Below are 23,833 nucleotides of genomic sequence, written 5' to 3' on the forward strand. Positions count from 1 at the left end.
ATGTTTGACGTCCAATAGCCGATGATAAGATTAAAAATCAATGTGCTCTAGTGGCGTCGTTAAAATAAAACAAACAAACTTATCCCACAGACAGGATAGCCCATACCACGGCCTTTGATATACCAGTTGTGGTGTGCACTGACTGGAACGAGAAATAGCCCACTGACGGGAATCGATTCTAGACTAACCGCGCAACAAGCGATCGAGCGATACTTGGCCTAAATGTAATAGACCTATATCGTATCATTCTTGTTGTAATTAATTATATTCTTCCAGTTTGGGTATTTAACATCGTTTCCGACATAAATAAATGTAACAAACACTATTTCAATATAAAAAAAATATTATTTTATTAAGGTGGAGGGGGGGGGGAGTCGAGGGGGGGGGGGAGATTTCACCGCGAATTTTAACTGGGTTGACCCTTACTCGAGTACTCTTGTTCGGTGCGACGATTTACCCAATACTATCCAATACTTACCCAATAGTATCCAATACTTACCCAATACTCACCCTTCTATAATACGAATAATTTGTATAAAATAAAAAAAAGAGGTAAGTATAAAAAAATATATAATTCTAATCTTGATGATATGGACAATTTTTATCACATTACTGTGGTCAGAAAACATTAAAAAAAAACCCACACAAAACCCCCCAAACAATTACCACAGGTGTGAGAAAATAAAAATACATTTTTGAAGCGTGTGCCAAATCAGGTACAAGACCTTTAGTCATTAGATATTATATATTTACATTACCAGTTTATTAGATGCAGTTTTTCAGCGGGCAAGTCTAAAAATATTTTTTAAAGATATTTTAAAATAAATTATTTACTTAGGCCCTAAGTGGAAATGCCTCAATTTGTCGTTTCACCAATTAAGACCAAACATTGTTTGCTTCTGGGTTCCTTGTAGTTAGTATTTCATGGTGTAGTGAATATGAATCTGACTCATGGATATTTGTGGGCCTGTTTGCAAGCAGGATCTAGGCTAATTACTGTCGATATTAACTTAAATAAGCTCACCGCTTTATTGTATGCAATACTTGACCAATTACGAAACTCAGTTTGGAACAATTGGAAGGGGCTTGTGTGAAATAGAAGTTTCATAATATAGTTTACTTAGGATTTTTTTTACTTACCTCTTTTTTTTATTTTATAAAAATTATTCGAATTATAGAAGGGTGAGTATTGGGTAGTATTAACTAAGTATTGGGTAGTATTGGGTAGTATTGGTAAATATTGGGTAGTATAGGGTAAATCGTCGCACCCGGTTAGATTCACCCTCGATCTCTCAACTCCCAAAACAAAACCCCAACACCCCACAAAAAAACACCCAAACACGACCAATTTTTGGTTGGTAGGGGAGATAACCTTGCTTTATTTTTTAGAAAAAAAGATACGAAAAACGAAGTTTGCGGGAAATAAAAACGATTCGAAGCGTTCTACTTTGGTAATCAAACTATTTCTGGGTTGTTCAATGGATACAGCGGAGTCAGTATCAAGGGTAAGTCTGCAAGTCAGGTTTGAAAATGTTTGATTTTGACGGAAGTGTTTGGGGTTCTCTCCTCCCCCCCCCCCCCCCATTTTTTGGTTTGTTAAAAGAATCACCAATAACTTGAATACGTGAATAACATTAAACATGAATTTTAACATGGTGACGGTCTGTTTTGGCAATGGCCAATGTTGAATGTTGGAACAGAAAGAGATGAACCATACATATTGTTCTACACTGGAAATTACAAACCGTTTTCACCAACGCCAATGTTTTCATGTTTTACTGTGAAACGTGTTGTATTCAACAGACTGAGAAGTGAAAATTTGTGTAACCAGACGTGCAAATACATATTTAAGTAACCCGACTTTTACCTGTTATATGACGTGTTAATAACAGTGAACATTATGTTCCGTTAAATGATGCCCTAAATTTAATGTTCGAATAATAAATAGGTTGCACACAATTTGATTTACATGATCAAAGTCGCAATTTTTAGAGGCATGGCCCAACTTGATATAAGATGCTATCGCAAGACTTCCGAAGGTTCCGGGATTCAGTTCATTCAGACTTAGGTTTAGAGTTAGTGATAGTATTAAGTTGCATGCTGAAATGTTCAGAAGTCTTTCCGAAATAGTCCCATTACTCTGCCATTTCGAGAGCTAGACGGACATTTGGACATTTGTTCCAGTTAAATAGGTAGGTGCTGACAGGTTTCTTCCTGTAGTGTGTATATTAGTGGTTAATATGTCAAATGTTTGTTATCGGTGAATTCGAAAATGATCGAAAATAAAGGTGATTTATGTTGTATTATAGAGTAGAAACATTTGTCTACCGTGTGGTAGGCAACTATTCCGTGTTTTTACTACCGGGGTATATGTCTCTGGTGGCAAAGAATGATTATAACCATCCAAATGTCAGTCTGGCTCTCGAACATCTGGACCAAAAATTCAGTAACCAAGACCGAGGCTATAGCAGAGCAGAAAAACATGCATGGGATGGCAAAATGTGAGTTGAGTTACAAGCCCTGATAAAATGGGGTATTGACAACACTAGATTATTTATGACTATTTTGCTGATGGTTACATGAGTGAAATAGACCTATGACCTCGTCAATGGAGACCGGCCTCGGTGGCATCGTGGCAGGCCATCGGTCTACAGGCTGGTAGGTACTGGGTTCGGATCCCAGTTGAGGCATGGAATTTTTAATCCAGATACCGACTCCAAACCCTGAGTGAGTGCTCCGCAAGGCTCAATGGGTAGGTGTAAACCACTTGCACCGACCAGTGATCCATAACTGGTTCAACAAAGGCCATGGTTTGTGCTATCCTGCCTGTGGGAAGCGCAAATAAAAGATCCCTTGCTGCCTGTCGTAAAAGAGTAGCCTATGTGGCGACAGCGGGTTTCCTCTAAAAAAATCTGTGTGGTCTTTAACCATATGTCTGACGCCATATAACCGTAAAATAAAATGTGTTGAGTGCGTCGTTAAATAAAACACTTCTTTCTTTCTTTCTTTCGTCAATGGAGCTGCCCTGTAGAGGTACATGTACCGTATACAGCTAAGCCACAGAGGTTGAGGCTACAGTCTATATAGAGTTACAGTTTGTTTTGTTTCTCAATCAACACCACATTGATTTGTTAATCATAATCTGTTGCATGTCAAACATTTTGTAATTCTGACATATAGTCCTAGAGAGGAAACCTGCTACATTTTTCCATTAGTAGCAAAGAATCTTTTATATGCACCATCACATAGACAGGATAGCACATACCACAATGTCACGGGGATTCTATAATTCCCGTAACTGAATAAAACACGATTATCAAAAGTATCTCTCCTAACTGTATATCTATTAGATCTCTCTGTAACAGGCTGTTAAACCCTAGTATGGCTCGTCTCTAGGTATGATCAGAGATACGATCTTATATAAGTATATATTATTATAGCCCGTTTAGCTCACTAGAAACACAACAAAACACAATACACTTTGGAATCTGTATTATCCTACGCTGACAAATGTACAGCCGTAGTAGTAAATTAATAACAGCAATAATAACAACCCAGAACTGATCACTTAATTAGTTAATCTCTAGGTGTCTAGTTACACAATATGCGAATCACTTCACCGTTACACCACACCCACACGTGTGATAATTGAGAAACGCTTACAGGAGAAGTTAATTAATAAAGGAATTACAACACCATTCCTAACTGGTTAATTTTTAATTAACCCTTACTACTCGTTCAGTAACGTGTGATAATTGAGAAACGCTTCTTGGGGAACTTAATTAATAAAGGAATTACAGCTCTATTCCTAACGGGTTAATTTTTAATTAACCCTAACTACTCTTTCAGTAATCTTGTAACACAGAATTAATACTTATCACAATAAAGACAATAACCTACAGTTTACCCAGGTCGTCTAGGATGACTGGCTAAGCTTTATATTACCAAATACTCGTATAATGTTAGAACAAAAAGTCTACGATTTACTTCGTCAGATGACCGAAGACACTGTCTAAAGAATATTGGTATAATACAGTATTAAAATATTTAAAGTCACATCAATCACATCAAGGTTATACACAGAGCAGAAATGATATTTACCAAGTCCTAACGGACTACGTTCGTGATCCCCTGGAGCCGTCCTAATTCGTTCTCCTAGATATCTCTAAATCCTAGCTATTTATTCCAAAATCAGAATTGGCCTGGGGGTACAAGGCGGTACCTCACGTATCATCTCATATTCTACATCTCCTAGAGTCGGTATATTTCTCTCTGATCGTCAGTCTGGCTGACGCCATCGTCGCCAAAATCACGGTTGTAAACCCCGCACTCGCAGAGGTATTACGTAACTACTCGCCACATGGCCTCCGCAGCTGGACTAAGTGCATATTGGAATGTCCGATCGAGGATGGTCGCGCAGAAGTCTTACGTAACAAGTTGCCCATCTGGGCTACGGGCAATAAACTGCACACGGCCCTCTAACACAATTAAAATCGCCACAGGCGAAACAAATTTAAGAGCATGTTCCGTGACACACAACAAAGGCTGGAATGAGAAATAGCCAATGGGTCCACCGCCAACATTGATTCTAGACTGACCATGCATCGAGCGAGCTAGTGCTTTACCACTGGGCTACATCCCCCTCTAGTCTATAATTAGCTTTTTAAAAATACATAAAACCAGTCCTCGATTGTTGAAGCTATATACATGTATCTAGCCTATCATTGAAGGTTCCAACACAAATACAGGCAGGTAAGAAACCGATAAACACACATTTTTTACTATAATAATTTATAAGTAGAAACTGATGTACAAATGTGAGTGTTGTAACTGAAAATGCAAACTTTAATGTCAGTAATTAAAAATTCACACAGGTCCTTTTGATGTATATTTTGTCTGTTGCAGGGTTGCTTTGCCTATAAAGGAAAGAAAAAAGTGGCCAGAAAAGGTATGTCATTGGTTAATATTCAGGGTTAGATCTTGCACTCGCCAAGTTTGCAAATTGTGAATTTTCAAAACAATATGCAAATTTTATTTTCATTTGGCAAACAAATTTCATGTAATCAAATTTAATTGTTTTATTAGAAAATAACTGTGTTTTGGAAGTTTAAATAGATGATTTTGCTAAATTTTCTGCTCACCCAGAGCTAGCCCTGGATATTTATATTGTACTTCAGATAGAAAAAAGTATCTCAATTCTCAAAATTTATGTTTTATTTTTCAGAGGACTACTTCCCGAAAAAGGATGGAGCTGGAAAAGTTCGATTGTTGGCATGTCAGAACATGTGGGACCGCATCGACACAAAAATAAATGTTTGTTTCCGTTTATTTCAAATATTTTTAAAGCTGACTTGTCAACAGAGTTTTAATTTTTGTGGTATTTTCAATTTGCTTTAAATATATACATGCTTGTAATATTTATTGTTATGATATGTACCTTTACATGAATGCTAACAGCTAGAAACTAGACACTGCCAGATTTATATAGGGGCAAAGGGGGCAATTGCTCCAGGCCCCCCTGCCAGAGGGCCCCCCCCAAACTAAGGACTTCCTTTATAAAAAAAATTAATAATTAATAATTTTAATTTTTTTTTTGTCATGTAATTTAATTTCTGTGTTGAGGGACCCCTGAACCTGAAGTACCCTGGGCCCCTGCCCCGCGCCCCCCAAGGTCTAAATCCGGCCCTGATGGTAATTGGATGAGGTTGGTGAGTAAAATGTAAACCCCTACATATAAATTTTATTATATACTCCATCCTTAGATGGAGTATATAATAAATATTTATATGTAGGGTGTTTAAATTTTCTTTGAAAGCTCACGCTCTTGAATGTTTATTAAGAACTACAGGTAATCATTTAAGCCTGTGATATTAACATTGAGATATGGTCTTATTTGTGCATGAACATATATTTTGTGGAATCTAAATGAAATAAGGGTTAAATTCCAAGGTGAATGCACACTAAAAGTTTGAAGGGTGTACACTACCAAATCAAATCCCATAGACGACAATAGTAACATATACGGCTAAAACTCCTACCTGCAACGTATCAACCGACATAAACGCCACAGATATAAATACTACCACCCCTTACACTTAAAGTGAATCAGAAAAAAATGGGGGTCAAGCTGCTCGTTTCTGAGATAACGGGTAGCGTCTATGACTACCCTAGTTTTGCACAAAATTTGAGTACTTTTTTTTACAGGTACCCCATACATGTTTCAAGCACAAGGCTACTTGACACATTGGTACTAGATGAAATAAAAATGCACATTTATTTTACCCAGATGAAACTATTATTTTTTACAACCAACACACTCACATTTATAACCAACCACAGGACTTGTGGTGTTCACTTCTCTATCAAAAGTTCGGTGCACCTCGAACTTTGACCCAGCCGGAAGTTATTTGGTATTGTACTACCTGAAAATTAGAATTCATATTATGTGGCTTTTTCAGGATTCACTTACTTTGAAATTATGTCATCATTGTTGTTTTGGTTATATCTGAGCTCAGAGCAATGTAAGTAGTTTGCTTGATTTTATTAATACTTTCAGGATCTCCAGTCCTGCATGAACAGTAAGATATTTGATGAACTTCTCAAGTTCGCTCAATCCAGCCACGGTAGTCATAAAACAGTTGTCGGAACCTCAGCAATTCATGAGATTCCAACTGCTGCGCTGATCACAGGTACACTAGCTTTTGAACCATTTAACATTGCCAAGCTGATTAAAGAGTCTGTCAATGTTAAATATAGTCTAGTAGAAAAGCAGTGTGATTTTCGAGACACGTAATTCGTCTGTGTTAACTGTTTGCTAAGTGTAATATTTTATCTTTTGGTGCAATATATTGGACTCATGCTTGGTAGCATATTCAGGACTAGCTCTGGATGAGCAGAACATTTTGCAAAGTTATCTGTTGAAGTTTGCAGGAGCCCAGTTATTTTTAACAATGTCAATTATTACATCGCAATTATTTTACCAAATAAAAGTAAAATTTTCCATCTGCTTTCAAAATTCACAATTGACAAATTTGGCGAGTGCCAGACCTAGCCCTGATTATTAAAGGGCTCCTTTATTTAATTTTCTCCCACTCAGCTTTGTAGACTTTTATAAAAAGAACCCACCCAAAACATCTTTCTACTTATCTACAAAATGTTAGCTTTCATACATTATAATTGGAAAAAAAATTCATCAATGGTTTTGATATGATAGAAGAAAAACAATATATATCATCTTGTGAATCGGTATGTTCATTAGTAGATGGCAAGTGGCAATTTACTGCAGCTATTAATACCACCCGTGACCGTTGCTGCCTACATTTTATTCTTTCAATGTTATACGCCTTGCTCCACTCAGTGTTCAAAGATGGTGAATATTCTTGGAATACAATAATTGTTCTTTGGAGTTTTAGCAAACATTCTCACTAAAAATGAAAGAATGATATTTTATTTGAAATGTTTCTTTAAGGTGTTAACACCCCAGATCATGCTGTGATGTTCACCAACCTTGTTCTTCTTCTGAAAGAGAAAGTTACTCCCCTTGTTTCAACTCTCCGGTCCAAGGACTGTCCAAACCTGAAGAGTGCCATAACAAAAATGATTTCTCATTTCACATCAAATCCTAATCTGGTTTGTACATTATAATTATTATCTTTTTTTAATTTTATTATTATTTCCTTTTTTTGTTGATTAAAAATGCAAAAGATAATTTTACTAATAAAGATATTATTTAGTTTAATTTATAAATCACAGATATCATTGATTTTAACATCTAAATTATATTGATGGAACTTTTTTGGAGACATTATCAGCTTTAAAGCAAATTGCTTAATAAAAATAAAAATAAATTGTTTTGTTTAATGACACCACTAGAGCACATTGATTTATTATTGGATGTCAAACATTTGGTATTTTTGACACATTTTTCAATTAGTATCAAGGGATCTTTTATATGCACCATCCCACAAACAGGATAGCACATACCACTACCTTTGATATACTAGTTGTGGTGCACTGGCTGGAATGAGAAATAGCTCAATGGGCACACCGACGGGGATTGATCCCAAACTCACTGCACATCAAGCAAGTGCTTTACCACAGTGCTACATCCTGACCCCTTGCCTAATCACTACACCACCCAAATCTAGCTATGTTCTATCACCTTTTTTTTAAAATATATATATCTCTGAATGGTAAAAAATAAGTTGTTTTATGGTCTCTTTTGCTGTGATAACTTCTGCAGTGTAGTTCTTATAACGTTTTTCATTCACAGTGATTTTATTTCATCTTTACAAACAAAATGTTAAAATAGAGATTTTATGTGTATATCTTACTAGTTTGTTTATCTGAACAGATGTTAGATGAAGATGATGCAGAAATTGTACCAAGGAAAAGAAATTACCCCACTACAATGACATCACTTGTAACCTGGTACAAGAAAAAGTGTATTATGAAGGTAATACTTTTACAGCGGTTATTGCCGATACAGAACTGACATTAAGTACAATTAATGACACTAGTGTTTAGACTGCTTTGTCAGACTGCTTGATGTGGAATCCCCTTAAAGTTCTAAGTTATGTTGTATTCTTCTTTTTTCTAGTGGAACACTAAGTTAAGATGAGTTCTGAACATCCTCGCAGATTTTTACATAAATACCGCAGACCTGTAAAAATAGCGAGAACGATGGATTCGTTTGCACGTCATTCACACAAATCTGGTTTTGCATAACCCATTTTACCTTTGTGCATTAAATTTGGGATATCATTTATATGACATGTTACTTATAAATAAAATGGGTTACTTTGATTTGGTTATGCATAACCCATACATGGTTACACACATTTTCAACTCTCAGAGGTCTGTATTGTGTGGGACTGTTGTATGATAGATGTTTACATACCATTTCTACACTGTTCACTTCCTAGTAGAAGTATGGAAATATAGTGTTATCTTGTCATATGTATTTTGTTTAGGTTAATGAAGTATCGCCCAAAAAGAGGAAAGTGAAGACTGGAGAAGCAGCCGCTGATGTGACCTCTCAGCCCCCTCTCGTTGTTGTGCTGGAAGACATGGAGAGCTTTGCTCCTCAAATGCTGCAGGACTTCATTGTCATATGCAGGTATCTCAAACAGGGTTACACTGATTACAGACGTGGTGCAGGACTTCACTGTCATATGCAGGTATCTCAAACAGGGTTACACTGATTACAGACGTGCTGCAGGACTTCACTGTCATATGCAGGTATCTCAAACAGGGTTACACTGATTACAGACGTGCTGCAGGACTTCACTGTCATATGCAGGTATCTCAAACGGTTACACTGATTACAGATGTGGTGCAGGACTTCATTGTCATATGCAGGTATCTCAAACAGGGTTACACTGATTACAGACGTGCTGCAGGACTTCATTGTCATATGCAGGTATCTCAAACAGGGTTACACTGATTACAGACGTGGTGCAGGACTTCATTGTCATATGCAGGTATCTCAAACAGGGTTACACTGATTACAGACGTGCTGCAGGACTTCATTGTCATATGCAGGTATCTCAAACAGGGTTACACTGATTACAGACGTGCTGCAGGACTTCATTGTCATATGCAGGTATCTCAAACAGGGTTACACTGATTACAGACGTGCTGCAGGACTTCATTGTCATATGCAGGTATCTCAAACAGGGTTACACTGATTACAGACGTGGTGCAGGACTTCATTGTCATATGCAGGTATCTCAAACAGGGTTACACTGATTACAGACGTGCTGCAGGACTTCATTGTCATATGCAGGTATCTCAAACAGGGTTACACTGATTACAGACGTGCTGCAGGACTTCACTGTCATATGCAGGTATCTCAAACAGGGTTACACTGATTACAGACGTGCTGCAGGACTTCACTGTCATATGCAGGTATCTCAAACAGGGTTACACTGATTACAGACGTGGTGCAGGACTTCACTGTCATATGCAGGTATCTCAAACAGGGTTACACTGATTACAGACATGGTGCAGGACTTCACTGTCATATGCAGGTATCTCAAACAGGGTTACACTGATTACAGACGTGGTGCAGGACTTCACTGTCATATGCAGGTATCTCAAACAGGGTTACACTGATTACAGACGTGGTGCAGGACTTCACTGTCATATGCAGGTATCTCAAACAGGGTTACACTGATTACAGATGTGGTGCAGGACTTCATTGTCATATGCAGGTATCTGACATTGTTATCCGCAGTTGTTGGGCTTCAGAACGTGAGAGAGGCAAACAAAATTTAGCAGTTAAACTGGGTGTATTTTACAATTTTAGAAACTCTAAAACCAAACAGTAAACATATTTGTTTTGAACCAATTAATCATGGATCCCTGATTGGAATGGATTGTTGCCTTTCCTGTATGTTAGTAATGTGACTTGGTTGATAGTACACTGTCATCACATTGTTCTTCCTCTTTTTTTCCTTTCTTCAGTCCAATTACTTTGTTATTAGTGATGTATATACTGTCTTTATAAAAGTACTTATAAAATACATTTTGCTGTTAATTAAAAATATTAATTTGGGTGATGGCAATAAAGTGTTTTCTCTCCCAGTTTAAACCATATCTACTTTCCTTTTGTTTACTTTCTATAATTGACAATAATGTTCATTTTAAAGGGACATTCCTGAGTTTGCTGCAATTTTTAAGATGTTATCGACTAACAGAGATTTTTTAACCATTGTAATTACATATCAAATATGTTTTTCTGCACAATATATTAGTGGCTGTATATTAAACATGTTTCTGATTGTTCTAATATTTGTGCTAGCTTAAATTTCATTTTATTTCCTAAAATGTTTTTTTTCCGTACATACGAAATTATTTGAAGACAAAATCAAGTTTGGGCTTCTTACGAATATTAAGATGACCAGAAACACATTCAATATACAGAAACTGATATTCTAAACATGAAATTATATTTAATAGGTACGTTTAATGGTAGAAATATTTTATTAGTCGGAAACGTCTTACAATGTCCCTTTAATATTTTTTTACCAGCAACTACTTGCATGATCTACCATTTGTGCTGGTATTTGGGATTGCTACAGCAGTCACTGTTGTTCATCGCCTGTTGCCAAATGCTGTGTCTTCCCTGCTGTGTATGGAGAAATTCCAGGCTCCTCCCTCCACTGACTACCTCACTCTGGTCATCAACAAGGTTTGTCAGTGTCCGTGTAATGTGACAGTCTTAGAGTGTCTACAGGCAACTTAAATTAGTAACACATCTGTGAAGAAAACCCTGAGGTTTTTCAGTTTTAATTATTTTGTTTGTTGATCTGTTTAGTCCTTTGTATGGGGGAATTAGTGTTGTTCACACCCATCCTAAAATTACGAAAGTTATGCCCACATTATTTTAATTGTGGATATCAACATGTGCTAAGATGCATATTCACCAAAACACTAAAAATATGTTGCAGTATTAATTTGGTTTGTAAGTTGGCTGTACTCTCAGAACATTGTTGAGGAATGTATATAAATATAAATTTAGTTTAAAATTGGGAAATATATTTTGTGATAAATTTAATAAAAATGTACATTTTGTTTGGCTCAGGTAAATTAAGTTTGGCTACAGAATTTAAAGTAAATTTAACCAAACTGCTAAAATGTTCAATTTTTGTTTGGCTTATATTCTGCAGTTTCGAGTGGAAGTTTTCTATTCCTGTTCCTAACCTAATACAATACTGTGGTATGTGAGACGATACCTTTAAAAACCCCACTTAATTCTTAATAAAAACAGCATGCTCTTTTCATACCTTATATTGTTTGTCACATTTAATGATGTATAACATTTTGCAGTCACAGTCATTAATTTAACAATTGTGTCCTTGTTCAACAAAAGTTATTTCCCTTTCCAGTTGATTTTTATGTTTTGTAAGGCATATTAGTGTGAAATGCAATCAGTTATACGTGTGAATTTCTGTTTAACCTATTTTGCATACTGTTTTGTGTTTAATAAGATTTGTTTGACATCCTTCAGGTTTTGATGACACCCGACTATCCATTCAAGCTTGGTGCTAAAGTGTTCCAGTTACTTCTTGATGTTTTCCTTTATCATGATTTCTCAGTGGTGAATTTTGTCAAAAGTCTGCATGTAAGTTTCATGGCCATTTTGTTTCTGGAGAAACACTTTAATCACTTTGAATAGACCTTTTATTAGCTCATTCTGGAAACTGTAATCCCAAAATCCTTGTTCTTTCATAAAAATTGCTGCAACTTCATTTTTGCGACTGGCATAGCTGGGCGGAGTGGGGGTGGGAAGCATACACCCTCAATCACACCTCTTCCCCACCACCTTTTATATTTTCTTATTGCCCCAATACACAAGTCATGGACAGTGTGGTTGTCCCAGACCCTCATCTACTGGCAACACCAATGATTTTTACAACATTATTTAACAAATTAAAAATCTATTATTATCATACTTTTGTTATCATAATCTGTTCTCATTACATTTTTCTTGTTTAAAGCAGGTTTGGATATTTTACACAAACTATTGTCTTATTAAAGATTCTGACACATGATCAACCATATGATTGTGAGAGGCTGTTGGTAAGTTTTATGAAATTTTGTTACAGGTCATTCAAGAAATGTTGAATTTCATGTATGTCATATAATTATGTGTTGTGTGTTTCAGTTCTGCGTACTGGATCACTACATGAGAGACTCACTGAGTCAACTGTGTCGTCCTGAGACTGACCTCCACGACACCGTGTCACAGCTCACTCACGCCCAGCTAGAGAGACTCAGACAGACGCCGTCCTTGATGACGTACATACATTCATATTATAACTCAAACACAGGCCTTGCTCTGGCACTCGCCAACTTCGCAAATTTTAAAAACGGCATTTTTTTTTAACGATTTGTCAAAATAATTTTATGTAATACTTTTACTTAATATTGTGTTGCAACCTGGTTTCTGTAATTTTTGACGTTTCGGGGCTCACCCTGTACATGGCCAAATAAGCCAATTGCTTTTTTTAAAAATAAAAAGTGGCTAAAACATTTTTTTTTTTGCTAATAAAATATTCCTTAAATTAACCACATTTTAATAATTATCGAGGAAATACTCGACATAAATGTACATATTTAAAAAATGGCTAAAAGAACATTTGTTCCAGTGTGAGCTCTGTGTTTAATAGATAATTTGGTGAAATGTTCTGTTCACCCAGAGCTAGCTCTGATGTAACTAACTTTAAAAATTCCCATCCCAATCAGTGCCTCTAACACCGATATATCAAGGCTGTAGTGATGTGTTGTCCTATCTGTTGAAAAGTGCTTATTAAAGATCCCTTGCTGCTAATGGAAAAATGTAGTATTTCATTTCAACTTATTTTCGTGCTTATATCATATTAATGTTCAAGCATGCTGTCCTTGGCACACACCTCAGCTATCTGGGCTGTCTGTCCAGGACAGTGGGTTAGTTGTTAGTGAGAGAAGAGGGTGTAGTGGTCTTACATCTACCCAATGAGTCATTAAAACTTGCTCTGGGTCGGAGCCGGTACTGTACTGCGACCCCTGTATCTTTCAGCCTTATGTGTGATGGCTTAACAACGATAACACAGAAGCGGGTAAAAAGATGTAGCAGGTTTCCACTGAAGACTGCATGTCAGATTTTTGACATCCAGTATCCAATGATCAATTAATCATTGTGCTATAACTATGTTGTGAAACAAAACAAACTTTGTTAAAAACATCTTAGTTGGCTGTTATCTGACCCCATTTTACCTGTGGGTCAGTCAATTGGCCATTAACTTCTATAAAGGTATACATATATTAAAATGGCACACAATGGTTGTTGTAGGATTGGCATAGCTCTTGTCATATCATAGCCTTGTGGGACATTCTTATGGCTTGATGAAACTGATAACCACATTGTATGAGACATGTTTGAAAGCTATCAGGATCACTATAACCCCTATTATTTTTGATGATTATTTCTTTCAACACATCCATCTTCTAATAATAAATAAGTCCCGAGAAAATCCCCTCCTGGTTTGACAACAACAATGCAAACTTTCATGAAATTCAGATCAGAAATTATGAAGTCTGTAGATATGGTAATTTCTATTTTTAGTAACATTGACATGCAAAGAGCTGAAATGTGAACTTGTTCAAAATATGATCCTATATATGTTGTTTTATGACAATTGGATGATAAATGGAAGTCAGTAGTGCAGTGCCATCATGTGTCATGTATGTTTGGGCAAGATGCCATGTCCCAACAATGACTTATACAGGTAGTGTTTTCCCTAGCTTGTTTTAGCATGGTACATCACCATGCCTCAATAGTCTAATGCCATCTTGCCGTAATTAGCATCATGCAGCCTTGAGATTAAACTAGCCTTTTTCAATAATTAATTCAAAAAATTTCTTTATAAAGCACTCAGAAAATGTATTATTAATTAATAAAATATGCCTGATATACATTTTTGTATATATTGTCATTCATTTATTAACGCAAACACATTAATTACATTTATTTTTAATTGAATTAAAATTTGTTTGTCTTTAATGAAAACAAAAGTGCCCTGAAAATGGTGAAAATGCCCCAGAAGTGTTTAGTGTACCATGCCATGCCAAATTTCTAGGGACAACACTTAAGGGGATAATGTCTCTTATGTGCTGTATTCATCATCTTTTCAGGTATGTCGAGTCCTGTCCTGCAAACAAAATTGGAAAGCTTCTTGAAGATGACAAATATTTAAAGGTGCCGATAGATTGGGGGTTCTTGTCTCTGATAACATTCCATCTTGCAAAACAGTAATCTTGATGAAATTAAACTTTGTAGAGAAAAAAATTCTATGACCTGAGACACCAATAGAATAGTTGATACGTAATACTAATAGGATTGTTAATTGAAAAGAAATATTTTGAGTAGAAGCCATTTTTATGAGCTATTTTGGTAAAAAACCCAAAAACATTTACCATGTATTTGAAACACTATTCTGGTGCAGAGAACATGTTCTTAAACCTAAACATGTGGTGTGATGAGAACCTGTTTTCATCTGATCGTAAACACAGTTTTGAATATACAGTAATATTTTAACAGAGTACAAAGTGTAGCTAAATATTTGATCAACTTCTTTATCCATGTTCTACAACGTACATGTAGATTAAGTATTAAATTCTAAAATGTAGAATTACATTTGTGATTTAGAAAGAAGCTGTTGACCTGTTTAGCAAGCTTCACAAATATCACAGAATCTTCTTCCCCATGTTACGCTGTCTACATGTCCTGGTTGCCAACCTGCCCAAGCACCCACTTGGAAAACAGGTAGATATCTACATATATAGTTGTAAATATTGTAACCATTTAGATTACTGTAAATCATAAAATATTAGTGAAATCCACATTAGTGACCTATTAATGATATAAAACTTTAGTGAGGTCAGCATATTAAACATTCAAAAACTGTAGCATTTTTAGGATTGGCTGATCAAAAGAACTTTTGCTATCATTATACCGTCAAGCAATGTGCACTATTTCATACATCAAGTGAAGCTGCTTACCGTCTACTTAAATTTAGTAAAAACATTGCAGTCCTATACATGTAAACTAATTATTGTGGTTTACTATTCTTATTATTTAATCAATAGCATGTCGACAAAACCATTGTGTAAAATTTCATACCGAGGAGTTTTTTGGAGCCAGAATTGTCGGTGCACAGGAACTCACTGTTGATCAGCAGAGACTGGGCCCCATGCAGTGAACAATTGCCATTGACACATAGACAGTTTGATGACAAAATAAACTTTTAATTTTAAAATAATTATTATAAAAAAACAGGTTATGTATGGGTGTTCCTAAATGTTATAGACATCATTCTGTTTTGTATGTTGCAGTACACGGGCTTAGACAGCAGTGAAGTGTTCTTGATTCTCGGAACCTGTTTATGCGATGCGTGTTTGTGGTTTTTAAAAAAAAAGAAGAAAGAAATGCTTTATTAAACGACACACTCAACACATTTTATTTATGGTTATATGGCGTCAGACATATGGTTAAGGACCACACAGATTTTGAGAGGAAACCCACTGTCGCCACTTCATGGGCTACTCTTTCTGATTAGCAACAAGGGATCTTTTATTTGCGCTTCCCACAGGCAGGATAGCACAAACCATGGCCTTTGTTGAACCAGTTATGGATCACTGGTCGGTGCAAGTGGTTTACACCTACCCATTGAGCTTTGCAGAGCACTCACTCAGAGTTTGGAGTCGGTATCTGGATTAAAAATCCCATGCCTCGACTGGGATCCGAACCCAGTACCTACCAGCCTGTAGACCGATGGCCTAACCATGACGCCACCGAGGCCGGTTTGTGGTTTTTAATGTCTTAAAGTTAGGATCATAAAATATTAGCATTTTATAAGGCCTTGCTAAATTTGCTGATATTTTATGCTCGCTAACATTTCCTGATTTATATCATGTGTGTATTTATTTTTAATACAGCCTAAACATGCACAAAAGAAATAAGTATTTGGGGTTGTCAACTCAACAGAATAATAAAATTGCCTTCAGTGGTCGAATATAAATTGTCTGGCATTCTTGGTTGGGTAGTATAGAAATTACAAGACAATAATCAACCTCTTAAAATCTGAATTTGTGGGCTCTACATTTTAGTGATTTGTCTAAAGCATATTGCTATATAACGAACTTTATACATCCAAAGACTAATTTTGTTATTAACATCATTATAATATTTCAGTTACGTGAGCTGTATGCAGTGGCTCTGGAGTCTGATGTAGCTGACAGTGAGGGATATAGAGAATCTGTGGAGCTCCTTGGGTAATATTCATCACTTGTGATCATCGTAACAATTTAAAAATATTTATTATTAGTCGACTACAAGTTCACCCAGAGGGGAACTATAGGTTTTATGTCCATCTTTCTGTATGTCCCACATATAGTTTGCCAGACATTTTTTCCCCGCAAGATTTCAAGATATTGAGTTTAAAATTTGTGTATAGCTTTCTCAAGTACAGTGATAGATCACATTTGACTTTCATGGGAATTTGTACATGTTTGGCAGTTAAGTCATGGCCCTTGAATTTAGGAGATATGGACATTTGTGGGACCCAGTAGGGGATGTGTTTTGCTTTAGCAGTACTCTCAGAATGCTTGTTCGTGGAATAAAGTGTATTACATTATTTTAAGCTGCCATTTTGAGTATACTGTTATTGTTTAACCATTTATTCATCCACTTTAATGTTTTTTCCATAAAATAACATTCTTTGGTGTCCTTTAAATGCAGGATATGGCAGCTATAATTTAAGTTTTATATGCATAAACTGTTACCTTAAGTTTATAACTGTTAATTTTCATTAGGAAATACTTGTTCTGAATTTACTTGTAAGTAATATGTATTATTTTACTCATTTAACATTGTACTCATTTCTTTTTCCAGATTTATGTCACAGGATGAGCTATCTAGAATGTTAGCTCAGTGTATTGAAATCTTACAGGACTCCTCGGAGCCATCACTTGAAAATGTTAAGAAATGTCTGCTTGATCTTAAGAACAAGCTGGAAAATCTAGATGGTACAATACACTCTACCGTATCACATTACACAATTGTTTTGTCAAACTAGTTTTTAGTTTTTATAAGGTGTGTCTTGTGGTCATAATGATGATTTATGTTTAGGCTCTTAACAAATATTGTGATATAAACATGTTTCCACATGGGCATAGCCTACAGACTGGAAGCACCACTGAACATGATTTACACCTTCACACTGAACCTAACAGTGCGCTTATTCAGATTTTGTGTCTTAACCCAGTATTGTAATAAATTCCACTGAACACTATAAATTGAGAGGGTGTGTATGCAAATTGCATTCTATAAATCATTAGTAGATGTGACTTTAAACAATTCTTTTGACAGAAAAATATGTATTTATTTATACTTATTTTGTTTGTATTATTCTCTATTAACTATTATCATATCAGTTGGTTGAAGATAAGTTTATCTTGTTCATGTTAAATAATATATTCAAGAATGTAAAGTGATAATCTAAGCCACTGCATTACACCCAGTTCATTGAGAATTCAGACAATGCTGTGTATTAACATAAATGTCATTGATGTACGTCTTATTATTCGTATAGAACTGGAAGATCCACAAGATGAAAGTCAAATTACAGATGAACTGATTCCAAAGAAGACAGATTTGCACAATCTGAGAAAGGTAGGTTGTTTAATTCAACATTTATTCTGCTTTTCTGCCCAACCTGACCTCAAACAAAGTCATATTCCACTAGGGATATTAGTCTGGTTCGAACATCCCAACACCAAATTTTCTTCAAAGTTGTAAAATAAAACACTATTACTTACATTCAAAACAGGCCTCCCATGAGCAGTTTATACCATTTGTAACTCTACTTAGATATTTTTGTTTATAAAAGGACAATTTGTATTATTTGTTTTCAGTCGCTTCAACAAATGAAGAAGAACAAGAAACAGACTCCATATGAACGAGTGAGAAGTGATATTCTTCAGTGTTTTACCGAGGTGTTCAGGTAACATTGTGTTTTCTGTAATCCTCCTGTCCATACAGAGCTGTGTGTAATCTAAGCACAGTAGTATTCTGAATATACTAACTGTATGCAATCATTCTGTAAGCTATACAGTGGGTAGAAACATTATGTAAGCCATACAACCTATATAATATGGTGGTATTTTGAAATGTAGAAGTCACTATGTACATTTTATACAATGGTATACCTAATTTAGCCATATACTAGATTCAGCTATAAACAAGCTATATATGGTGGAATTGAACAGGTAGAAAACTATATGTAAACTATTCTGCTGTATATAAGCTACATGCAGTGGTAGTTAGTATGTGGCAAGCTCTATGTACCGTATATATGCAATAATAAGTGATCTATATTCAACAGTACATAAGCTATTGATGGTAGTATTTAAAATGTGGATAGCTATACGTACACAGCATACATCAATAGCCAAACTGTAGTCTTATTTTTCAGAGAGCATTTAAAGTGTCCAAAAAGTCAAACATTTTATGAGATTTTTTACTACAACTCTGTCTCAACGGTCAAACAACACATCTATGCGTCTCCGAGGTCGGCAATCCAGACTGCACTCGGTAATCCGTGCCACTATCTTCAGGTCAGTTTTAAACCTTCACTTATTCAACATTTGTACATTTGATGTGTAGGTTAAAGAATTGTTTTTGTGTCTTTGGTGTATCACAGCCTATGAGAGCCAGAAGGTGTTGTGTCCACGTTTTGTGTTACTGAGGTTGATATGTAAATATAGCACCTTGTACATTATCCTCCATGAAGCTTTTAAATATTTCTATGTTATATTTTCAGTGTAAATGTTGTGAGGGGTCTACATTATCCTCCAATGGTGCCTTATAATGTTTCTATTATATTTTCAGTGTAAATGTTGTGAGGGGTCTATTATATTTTCAGTGTAAATGCTGTGAGGGGTCTACATTATTCTCCAATGGTGCCTTATAATGTTTCTATTATATTTTCAGTGTAAATGTTGTGAGGGGTCTTCATTATCCTCCACGATGCCTCATACTGTTTCTGTGTTATATTTTCAGTGTAAATGTTGTGAGGGGTCTACATTATCCTCCAATGGTGCCTTATAATGTTTCTATTATATTTTCAGTGTAAATGCTGTGAGGGGTCTACATTATTCTCCAATGGTGCCTTATAATGTTTCTATTATATTTTCAGTGTAAATGTTGTGAGGGGTCTTCATTATCCTCCACGATGCCTCATACTGTTTCTGTGTTATATTTTCAGTGTAAATGTTGTGAGGGGTCTACATTATTCTCCAATGGTGCCTTATAATGTTTCTATTATATTTTCAGTGTAAATGTTGTGAGGGGTCTTCATTATCCTCCACGATGCCTCATACTGTTTCTATTATATTTTCAGTGTAAATGTTGTGAGGGGTCTACATTATCCTCCAATGGTGCCTTATAATGTTTCTATTATATTTTCAGTGTAAATGTTGTGAGGGGTCTTCATTATCCTCCACGATGCCTCATACTGTTTCTATTATATTTTCAGTGTAAATGTTGTGAGGGGTCTTCATTATCCTCCACGATGCCTCATACTGTTTCTATTATATTTTCAGTGTAAATGTTGTGAGGGGTCTACATTATCCTCCAATGGTGCCTTATAATGTTTCTATTATATTTTCAGTGTAAATGTTGTGAGGGGTCTACATTATCCTCCACGATGCCTCATACTGTTTCTGTGTTATATTTTCAGTGTAAATCAGTGTAAATGCTGTGAGGGGTCTACATTATCCTCCAATGGTGCCTTATAATGTTTCTATTATATTTTCAGTGTAAATGTTGTGAGGGGTCTACATTATCCTCCAATGGTGCCTTATAATGTTTCTATTATATTTTCAGTGTAAATGTTGTGAGGGGTCTACATTATCCTCCACGATGCCTCATACTGTTTCTGTGTTATATTTTCAGTGTAAATGCTGTGAGGGGTCTACATTATCCTCCAATGGTGCCTTATAATGTTTCTATTATATTTTCAGTGTAAATGCTGTGAGGGGTCTACATTATTCTCCAATGGTGCCTTATAATGTTTCTATTATATTTTCAGTGTAAATGTTGTGAGGGGTCTTCATTATCCTCCACGATGCCTCATACTGTTTCTGTGTTATATTTTCAGTGTAAATGTTGTGAGGGGTCTACATTATCCTCCAATGGTGCCTTATAATGTTTCTATTATATTTTCAGTGTAAATGTTGTGAGGGGTCTTCATTATCCTCCACGATGCCTCATACTGTTTCTGTGTTATATTTTCAGTGTAAATGTTGTGAGGGGTCTACATTATCCTCCACGATGCCCGACATCTGTGTTGCATACAAGCTGCACCTGGAGTGTGGTCAACTCGTTAATCTCTATGACTGGCTAAATGTGAGTGTTATTTCATGTAGGTTTTAATTAATCATTTCGCTGAACTGAACTTAAAGAAAAGTAATTGTATCTCTGTAGTCCAGAATCTAAATTATTTTAAAATTAGCACATGTTTGTGACTCTATCTTAGACCCTCAACCTGCTGACATTAACAAACAAAAAATATAATTAAAGTTTACTTTGTTTAGTGACACCACTAGATCACATTGATTAATTAAACATCGGCTAATGGATGTCAAACATTTGGTAATTCTGACACGTAGCCATCAGAAGAAACCCACTACATGTTTCCGTTAGCAGCAAGGGATCTTTTATATGCACTTTTCCACAGACAGGAACTGAGATTAACAAAGACAAGAAGATATGTGAGATATGTTCATTCCTAAGTGTTTTGAGTGAGTATGGCTGACAAAGCATGTACATGGCACAAACACATTAAGAATTCTCTTCAATACAATGTGTTCAGTTCTTTCCCCCAATGTTTGAAACCTTTTTCTCTGTATCACTTTCAGGCTTTTACATCGGTGGTCACATCAGACAAAGAAAATCAGACGGAAGATCCCAATTCTAGCAGTATATTACAGTATCCTTTTGTTTGTTCACAGTGTGAACATAGAGAGATTAGAGTAAGTAAAATCACAAGCACTAAATTTATAAAAGTCTATATGACTGCTTAGTAACATATGAATGGAAAATCTGTTTAATGACACCTCAGCACATTTTAAACTACAGCTATTTGGTGTCTAATATACGGTTAATTCGACATTTGATTGAGAGAGAGAGAGAGATAGAAACCCACTGGCAAGAAGTAAGCTAATTCTACTGATAAAGAAGCAATGAATGTTTTATATGCACTTTTCTATGCAGGACAGTACATACCACAACCTTTTATATACCAGTCGTGGGACACTGATTAAGCTAGTCCCATCGATGGTGATCAATTCTGCAGCCTCAGTCGAGCACTCTACCTATGAGCTACATCCCACTCACAGTACTTCCACGTTGTGGCTTGCAGTTGGTTTGTAATAAATAAAGTACTAAACGAGCTTGCTTGTCATACCATTTTTATGAAACTGTTATTTAAATTTATTTAAATTGTTTTTAACACTATTTAGATTAATAATTGTACTTTTTAATTTAGAATAAAATTACCTCAGAAATCTTTTTTTTAAACTTATATTTTCGTGCTTATATCCAATTAAGCATTAAGCATGCTGTCCTGGGCACACACCTCGGCTATCTGGGCTATCTGTCCAGGACAGTGGGTTAGTTGTTAGTTGGTTAGTGGTTAGTGAGAGAGAACAGGGTGTAGTGGCCTTAAGAACTTGCTCTGGGTTGGAGCTGGTACCAGACTGCGAACCCTGTACCTACCAGCCTGTAGTCCGATGGCTTAACCACTGCGCCACCGAGGCCAGTTAGAAATCTTTAGATTGCTGAATCAGAACTTATGTTAGGAACCTTAACTCTTCCTTAGAGCCCGATTTATTCGAGCTGTGTCAGAGTTACAGTTCCTTGGTTTCATCAAGCCCACGAAGAGGAAAACTGACCATGTTGCCAGGCTGACCTGGGGATGTGTCTGAAGTAGATCCTCTCTCTGTGTGTTACTGTCATTGAGTATTGTTGCAAATCTCAAGTGTCTTGTTTGTGTGATTAGAACTGGCAGAACTTGGAAGACTTTTGAAGTGAGGAAATGCTGAACACAGTAAACAACTTGCATAGATGTCACAAGTTGGGGGGCCAGGGGAGCAAAATTCGTAACTCTGAAAATAACACATTGGGGCCCCTGTTGGAAGGTGAATTTATACATTAAAGGTCCCTTCCGTTGCTGGTATGATCCAGTGCCTTTTGGGTTTTGCTGGTGGACTTAGGAAGACAAATGATTGTTTTAAGAAATCATCTTTATTTATAACGGTTGAATGCAAATATATTGTTATTAATCATTGAGAAGAACACATCTGAAATGGAATGTTGAATGTTCATTTGTATAAATATTTCTATGACTGATGTTTGTATCGACTAGCATATATATTTTAATTAGACCAAATTATAAACTATGGTTGTTCATCTGATTACATATAGTAACATATAGAATTCAATGGTAAAATTTCTACACTTATTTTTGAGAATATATTTAAAAAAAAAAAAAAATTGGTTGGTGGTTTTCGTTTTTTGCTGTTTTCAGTTTGGTATTTTGTGTATCATGTAGTGTTTATATCACAGTTTATTGTCCGCCTGACACTATTAGTCATTTCCAGACTAAAATGTTTATGTCCTATGTACTTTCTTTATTTTAAAATACAAATATATAGAGGATACTCCCCGAGTGTCTTGTGATATCATAATTTATCAGCACGAATTGATAAAAGTATGAAATCCGAGGCTTGCCGAGGATTTTATACTTTTTTCAATGAGTACTGATGAATCATGATATCACAAGACACGAGGGGGGTATTCTTTTTATCATCCATTATCATTCTTTTCATTTGCGACAGTTGTAAACAATGTTTGTAATGTGGATTGAATGTCAGCGGTAGACTCGTTAACTCGCAGAACGGCAGTGGTGTGACATCACTAATGGTAGGTTTAGCGCTGAAACAAACACAGTGACATAACAAAACAATGTCTTGTGATTAAAATTTGACCAATCAAGATTATAAGAAGTGATATCTCCTGCGGAGATATCGCAGGAGATATCGCAAATTATAGTGCCAGCAATATCTCCTACAAAAGCCTTTAATAGATGATAATTTTTAAATCTTTTTTCATGAGTAGGCAACAGTTATTTATACATTATATCTTCAAAAATATTAAACAGTTTCAAAGGTATGTTTAGTCCATATAACTTTATAATGTATAATGAAAAAAGTTGTATTAGAAACA

At 35.7% G+C, this 23,833-nt stretch overlaps 1 protein-coding gene across 1 annotated transcript; it reads left to right on the forward strand.

Moving 5' to 3' along the window:
* Positions 1 to 1,400: 1,400 nt before the first annotated feature.
* On the forward strand, positions 1,401 to 23,430 carry LOC121371041 (origin recognition complex subunit 3-like). Its single transcript, XM_041496660.1, has 20 exons — positions 1,401 to 1,505; positions 4,906 to 4,948; positions 5,225 to 5,313; positions 6,557 to 6,689; positions 7,469 to 7,629; positions 8,354 to 8,455; positions 8,973 to 9,118; positions 11,035 to 11,194; positions 12,014 to 12,127; positions 12,671 to 12,804; positions 14,680 to 14,743; positions 15,194 to 15,310; positions 16,739 to 16,818; positions 17,438 to 17,571; positions 18,138 to 18,217; positions 18,460 to 18,548; positions 19,020 to 19,161; positions 20,843 to 20,953; positions 21,466 to 21,536; positions 22,428 to 23,430. The coding sequence occupies exons 1-20, from the start codon at positions 1,479 to 1,481 to the stop codon at positions 22,531 to 22,533; spliced, it is 2,103 nt and encodes a 700-aa protein (XP_041352594.1). The 5' UTR covers positions 1,401 to 1,478; the 3' UTR covers positions 22,534 to 23,430.
* Positions 23,431 to 23,833: the final 403 nt, after the last annotated feature.

Source organism: Gigantopelta aegis, chromosome 4 (genome assembly GCF_016097555.1).
Source record: "Gigantopelta aegis isolate Gae_Host chromosome 4, Gae_host_genome, whole genome shotgun sequence".
NCBI classification, from domain to species: Eukaryota; Metazoa; Mollusca; class Gastropoda; order Neomphalida; family Peltospiridae; genus Gigantopelta; species Gigantopelta aegis.

Coding starts and splice junctions, on each gene's coding strand:
- LOC121371041 (XM_041496660.1), top strand. CDS start 1,479: ATGGATACAGCGGAGTCAGTATCAAGG. Junction 15,311..16,738: donor AGCACCCACTTGGAAAACAG/GTAGATATCTAC, acceptor ATAATATTTCAG/TTACGTGAGCTGTATGCAGT. Junction 18,549..19,019: donor TGTTTTACCGAGGTGTTCAG/GTAACATTGTGT, acceptor CTTATTTTTCAG/AGAGCATTTAAAGTGTCCAA.